The sequence below is a fragment of the Drosophila eugracilis genome, unplaced genomic scaffold, assembly GCF_018153835.1.
Source record: "Drosophila eugracilis isolate 14026-0451.02 unplaced genomic scaffold, ASM1815383v1 contig_440, whole genome shotgun sequence".
NCBI classification, from domain to species: Eukaryota; Metazoa; Arthropoda; class Insecta; order Diptera; family Drosophilidae; genus Drosophila; species Drosophila eugracilis.
This window is the reverse complement of record NW_024573306.1, coordinates 705,746-712,407: the sequence shown is the minus strand read 5'-3', so window position 1 is coordinate 712,407 and position 6,662 is coordinate 705,746. Positions and strand designations below refer to the sequence as shown.

General features: G+C 37.9%; 1 protein-coding gene across 1 annotated transcript; it reads left to right on the top strand.

Moving 5' to 3' along the window:
* The first annotated feature begins 4,725 nt into the window (after positions 1 to 4,725).
* On the top strand, positions 4,726 to 5,125 carry LOC108117029. The gene has a single exon (XM_017229197.2). The coding sequence runs from the start codon at positions 4,982 to 4,984 to the stop codon at positions 5,123 to 5,125; it is 144 nt and encodes a 47-aa protein (XP_017084686.2). The 5' UTR covers positions 4,726 to 4,981.
* Positions 5,126 to 6,662: the final 1,537 nt, after the last annotated feature.

The following is a 6,662-nucleotide window of genomic DNA, read 5'->3' as shown; positions in this document are numbered from 1 at the left end:
TTGGAAAAGCTATTTAATATAATAAAAACTTCATTTCTGCCTGGAAACAAAATACTGTAAAATAAAGGGAGGTCTGTTTAAAAATGTCGAATATAAATTCCCCTTAAACGTTATATTACAGCGTTGACACTTGGCACCACTTTACAAACTTAGTGCCACTTGCGGCCTCAAAACCCATTCAAAATTGGTAAGAATATAATATGTATAAGATACAACCACTGTGCTGCATCTCCTAGAAATTACAACAAATCACACGCCATACTTAAGGCACCACAGAGTGGAGAGCGGAGCTACAGAGCTCAGAGCCAGAGCTAGAGAGCATTAACAATAAATTCTCGCATGCCATTGTGAAATTCTCACAATAATCATAAATAATAGTTTATTTCTACTTTTTAAACGGCCTGGCCGAGAGTCTGTTAATGAAGTTGCCAGCCCGCCGAGTGCGTATCTGTCTGATTTACTAACTGAGCGGCGGTACTAAAGGAGAAATAAGCAACGAGACGGCGTCCAGGTCGAGATTCAGTCGCTGATGCTGCCTAATTAAGCAACTCTGCACGGCGAAAAAAGACGAAAATTTATAGAAAACATCCTGCTAGATGATGCTAGATCTAATCGGAAATAATATAAAGAACAGAAGTTCTTGGATTTTAGGATTCTTGTATGTAGGATAAGTTGAGGCTTAAAATAAAGATTTAAAATATTAAAAATAATTTGAGTTGATATAAAAATATAGTTTTTTTATCTTTAAAACTGCAAAAGTCTTTCCTTTAGACCTTAAGATCAACATTAAAAATTGGCAAAAATCTCAAGAAAATAGTTTCTGTCTTAATCTTACTTCAAGATTTAAAACCCAAAAACAAGGTCAGGGAAATGAAAAGATTTCCCTGCATTAGAAACAGTTTTTTACTGGAGTGTAAACTTTGCATTTAAACTGGCGAGTCATTAAGCCAGCAGGAGGGGAAATGGAGCCCAGGGTGCGATGCAATGGGAGACGGTCGTTGCGGCGTATCGGTTACCAAGACAATTGCGGCAAAGATGCATCGGAACTACGATCTCAAGGGGTTAAACCATTAAAATGCACTAAGACAATATTTTGTTAGGTCGGTCGGTCGTCGGACACTTGGGGTCCAAACAGACCATCTCCACCATCATCAATGATCGTCCACTTTGTTTGTTTATCAAGTTGGTTTACTCTAGATTTTGTCATTTCATCTTGGCCCGTGTGGAGATGGCCATAAGTGGTGATCTCAACTCAGTCTCTTTTTTTTTCGTTTTTTTTTTTTGGCACCTAATTGTGTTTACGTTAACCCCTTGCTCCACACCAAATTAACCCATTGAGGAGGCATTTCAATTATGTTTGGATAAACATAAGCAATGGACACAACATTCGTTGACAGTAATATTGCCCCAAAACCTCACTAAAAAAAACAAAATGAAGTGTCTCCCAGACCCAGAGCCAGACTCATTCCACATTTATGCTTTTGTCTGAGCGCGTTGAAAATTGTTTGGCTCAATTCTCATAAAACGATATAAAACCAAAGTATGGAAAAAAAAAGATCAACAACTCAGTGTTCTTGTTCTCATTCTTGTTGTTCTGCGTCTCTGTCACTCCGGTTTAAAAATGTTTTATTTGGATTTTTTGTTTTGTATTTTTGTCTGTTTCTGTGTTGTTTTGTTGTTTTTTGTTTTATTCGAATCCATCGTGCATTCATTGTCTTGCACTAATCGCCATAAAAGATCTCGCTTTTCATCTCTTCTCGTGACGCTGCGTTGTTGATCTTGAAAATCTGCTGTAAAAAAAGAGAAGCCAAAACAACAGAGCACAAATCTCAGCTCCGATTCGAAAACTAAAAAATAGTAGACGAGGCTGCTTGTGGATTTGAATGGTCTCTTGGCCATCTCATGATCAGAAATTGTAGCTATGTACTACTTGTTTGAAGAAGGGTTTTATTCGGGGATATATATAGATCTTGCACTGTGAGAAAATGCCGAAATGGAAAAGTTAAAAGTTAAGGTTTATTAAAACTATTTGCTGTTTTCACTCACTTATGTGAGATTTTTCCTAACATTTTATACTCCTATTTCACACTTCCCGATAATAAAACTCATATAAAACCTTAAAAAATATTACACGCCAATCTTTAATCCCATTTATCTGATTTTTAATGGGCCTTATAATATCTCTTAAACATCAAGATATCTTCCAGTGCATCCTACTCAGATTTCAATATCTTCCACAGGCCGATTCCCAGCCCCTGGCATAAGTGATCCATAATTTAATGAGCTTCATTCATCCATTCATTCATGCAGCGCGACTGAGTGAGAACTAGAGAAACAAAACTCCTTTTCTCGGGACGGCAAAAAAAAAATAATAATAATAAAAATAAAAGACAGAGGAAGACGAAGCCAGCGGATAAAAAAGGAGAAAAAAGGTCATCTTATCATAAATAAACTGACATAAAATCAAGAATCAAATTCAAAAGCGAAGACAAGAAATCCGTGGCAACCGAAAAGTACATTGTAGGGAATTACACAATAAATGAAATGCAGGCAGGCCCTCGGAGATCTCTCAGTCTCAGTCTTTGGATTTGGATACTGAAAAGCCAGAGGAGAGGGGAAGTACAAAACTGACAATGATTCACTGTGGAATTTTATGAGCTGAGAACATTTTGAGCCATCGCAACTGAAGAAGCCAAGAAAGCCTATAGCCTATATGAACTTTATCTATTTTGTGGACTATGCAAATGAAATCGATAAAGTCTTTGAGTAAACGTTTACAGATGCAACCGATCGATAGAAAAGGCCAGCTCAGCTGCAGCTAATAGAGTGTGAAGCTGCTGAGAAGTCTAATCTGGCCATAGATCAATGACTCTTCGTTTCAGGTAGCGCCCCAAAGATGCTTGGCCAATAAATTTCTACTAAACGGACAGCGGACAAAACGTTCGACTTAATTTCCAACTGTTTATAATTTATTTTCACTAAAAAAAACAAAATATAAACCAAAAGAACAGGCCAGATAAGAAGGAATCTCCGGCCGTTGCGCTTGCTTGTCGCTGCATAATTTGTCGACTTGTAGATACATTTGTAAATTTGTATCTGTTGCTCGAGTTCGTTTGAATTTCAGCTTTTTTTTCGGAGCGCCATCGTGTGTGTCTCTTTGCTTCTCTTTTTCCTTATTTTTTTTTTTTTTTAACTTTTTATTAATGATGTGGGAACTTCTGTTCGGCGCTGAGAGCTGAACGTTGATTTCTTGGGGTCTGCATTAAATTTCATTAATTATGAAAAATCTTTTCATTAATATCGCTTTCGTTGTTTCGCTTTCTTGGCCCATGTGAACGTCAGGCATTAATTGCCTTTTCTTCGGTAATTATCGTCTCATTGGAATCAATTAATGTGGAAATGTTAAAAAACGAAATCTGAAATCTATTGACATTGGCAATTAGACTCGACGCACACTCTTCTCCATCATAATTAACATCTTGTTGAGATGGTGAGAACAATGATACTGATGATGATATATCTTACAGGCTATAACTTTAAGGTGCAAATAGTTAGCCAGACTTTAGAATGCCATCTCAACACAAGTTCTCACCATTTAATTAGTATGCATTTCCATTATTTATCTTTCAGCCAAGACATTCTTGACTTGTTTCTTCTTTATTCCCCAACTCATTGGGCTTTTGTAACTGTTGGGCGCGTTCTCAGCCATGTTTTTGTAGGTTTTACGATCGCTTTTTTACAACTGAAAGAATGCATTTGAGTTGGCTTGGCACTTCCACAAACTATTGTAATACATCAATATGATTATGAGGCCTGCAGTCGGAGTCGTTGCTGCCTTCACATCTTTTATACATTTGTGGCATGTGTGTTGATTTATTTGAGATTCGTTTCTGTTCTCCCTTTTGCCTTTCTGTTTGTCAAAGGCAAACAAACCGAAAAACCGTTCTGTTTGTGTATGATCAGTGATCATTCTGGCCAAGTTTTGAGATCTGGCTGCTTAATTTTTGAGTTCCTTCACAGAGTGTTAACTTGTGTCTCGGTCTCTTCACTTTACCCATAACTCATCAATATTTGATTACTGATCTTGCCTTCCGACATTCACTATTTTGTTTACTTACATGTTTTTGACGAAGGTTTTTTTGTGGGTCAGACAATCTAAGAAGTAAGTCTTATAACGGATATTAAGTTAGTGATTTAAATGATTTCAGGTCATCCTTTTGGAGTTAATCTTATATAACACTATGTGCGCTAATAAGTATGCAATATAAAGTCAGGGTCTAAAAAAGTTCTTGGAAAATGAGGTGTTCGAAGTTAGATGACAGAAATGACCTTTTAAAGTGGTGATATTGGCATAACTTACTAATGGGATGGATATGGGGAGATTAAACTATATATTAGTAAGAACTATTCCTTTTACTAAATTAAAGTATTCCCATTTTAATATATAAGTAAAGGCCTTTTATTTTTGGATATTTTAAAGTTTTCTACAAAATATCATGATGTACATAGTTCAATATTTTGAATTTTTTGATTAGAAATAAAACTTTGGCAATATAGACACAACTAACAATTATCTTTACAGGTCATATCCACTTAATATTCTTTTTTCCAAAAGGTTAAAAAAAACAAACCAAACCTGTAAATGTAGCACAAGTAAGCTTATACCTCATGATCGTTTTTCATTCGATTTAGGACTGGACGGCACTTTCCATCGCCCTAATTGCCTTTCCCACACCCATTCTAAGTTTCCCATTACCCAGCCACCAAGCCACATTTTCACATTCACAAAATGGAAACCGAGCACAAAAAAATTTGAGCTCCAATTGACAAAATCACGATTCATCGAACAACGGCGACGACAACTTAACTTTACACACATTCGCAGCTCCAAGCCAAAAGACTCCTCCTGCAATCCGCCAAAACCAAAAGAAAATACGGTGAAAAAAAGGAATGTTCTGGGAATGGACGGAGGGGTGGAAAAATGTTTGGCAATTGGATGTTGGCGGCAACTTTTAGGCCTTTGGGGCGTCTGCGTTGGCTGATGGAAGGAAGCTGGCCGGGCTACCAAGGAGTTGCATTGTCAGCTAAGCGATCTGCAATAGGACTACACTTAGAACTTCTTTAAGGGGAGTTCTTATCATATTTGTTAATATTATTTTATGAAGATTAATATTATATATATTTAATGAAGAGATATACGAGTATAGTTAATTTTTCCTAAAAAACTTTTTCTTCTTTATGAACTATAATCATATCCATTCATGAGAAAATATGTTCAAATAATTAAGAATGCTTTTCAAAACTGTGTTTAGTTTTTATTCTAACTATTTTTAAGGTTTTGCAAAGTTTTTTTTTTCTAATTTTCAAAGGGTTTTCTTTATAGGGTTTGCTTTATAATTTTGTTAAGTGTATTGATCCTCCCTCCGCCCAGTTACTCGCTCCTCCTGGCTTTTCCCCCATTTAACTGACAACTTTGAATGCGGACAAAAGAACCCGAAAGAGCCACAATTACGGTACTCGGCGTCATTTGCTGTTGTTGCCATTTTGTTCTGTGTTTTGTTGGCTGGTTTTTCAGTTCTCTTTCTTTTTGGCTTTTTGGAAAACTGTCCAAACATTGTCGGAAATTTGTTAACTTTAATTTCTATTGCCAGGCGGACAGCGAAGCTTGGCTGGGCCGAGGAAAACGGTACCAGCGCGCCGAAAGTTGCGGGTGTTGGTTGTATTTTCCCATTGTCGGCCTGTCGAAATTATGACAATCCTGGCAATAGGTTTTAACCATTTACTCGACGGCTGCCAATTCGTGAATTGTTGTAAATTTGTTTCTCAATTTGCTGGTTGCCCAGCTAAAGGAGATTATTTCTGTGCCGCCATAAAGTTTGATTTATTCCCATCTCATTAACATTCGTTGGATTCCCAACAACTCTCTTATGACAATGATAAGGCCAAGAATTTACCATAAACGGAAGCTCGGTGCTGGAGTCTGGCATTTAAGTGGCATTTCTGAAATGTTCAAACAAATATTGAAACAGAAACTATTTAGTTTTTTTGTAGCTAAAAGAACGAGCTGAGCTTTCTCAGGCATCGGAAACTAGTTCTGCCGATCGGATCACACACAAATCAATTTAACGATGCACTAGCCCAGTTCCAGTTTGAGTTCGCGTTCGTTCGACTTCTCAACGATTGGGGGTTTCATTCAGTTTGTATCGCAGTCACAGTCGAAGTCTCAGTTAAAGTCTCAGTCACAGGGAGCGGTGAAAATGGGGACTCGGAGCGGAGTTGACGACTTGTCGTCGTCGGCATTGCAGCGACGACTTGGACTTCCTGTTGTCGCGTCATTATTGTCCATCATCATTTCCATTCGTAATGAGGCTAAGGCTACTAAAACGAAGTTGATCTTTAGTTCATTTAGATGCCGCCGCAGACTCCCAGCAAAAAGTAATGGCGGGGGCTGTTCTAGTGGAGAGAGACTCCTCCGATCAGCTGTGGATCACTTAACCGCTTGTGACAATTCCCCGTGTTGCTAGTACATACGTATCTATCTGGTAGGCCCCATGCCATCCCAGATCCAGCATCAAGCAAACCCAAACCGGCCATAATGTATGCGACCCTCTGGCCAGATCGGGATCCACATCCAGCGGGCTGGGCCATGTGTACAACATTTA

Bases quoted from the DNA above. Each gene is read 5' to 3' on its own strand.
- LOC108117029 (XM_017229197.2), top strand. From the start codon at position 4,982: ATGTTTGGCAATTGGATGTTGGCGGCAACTTTTAGGCCTTTGGGGCGT.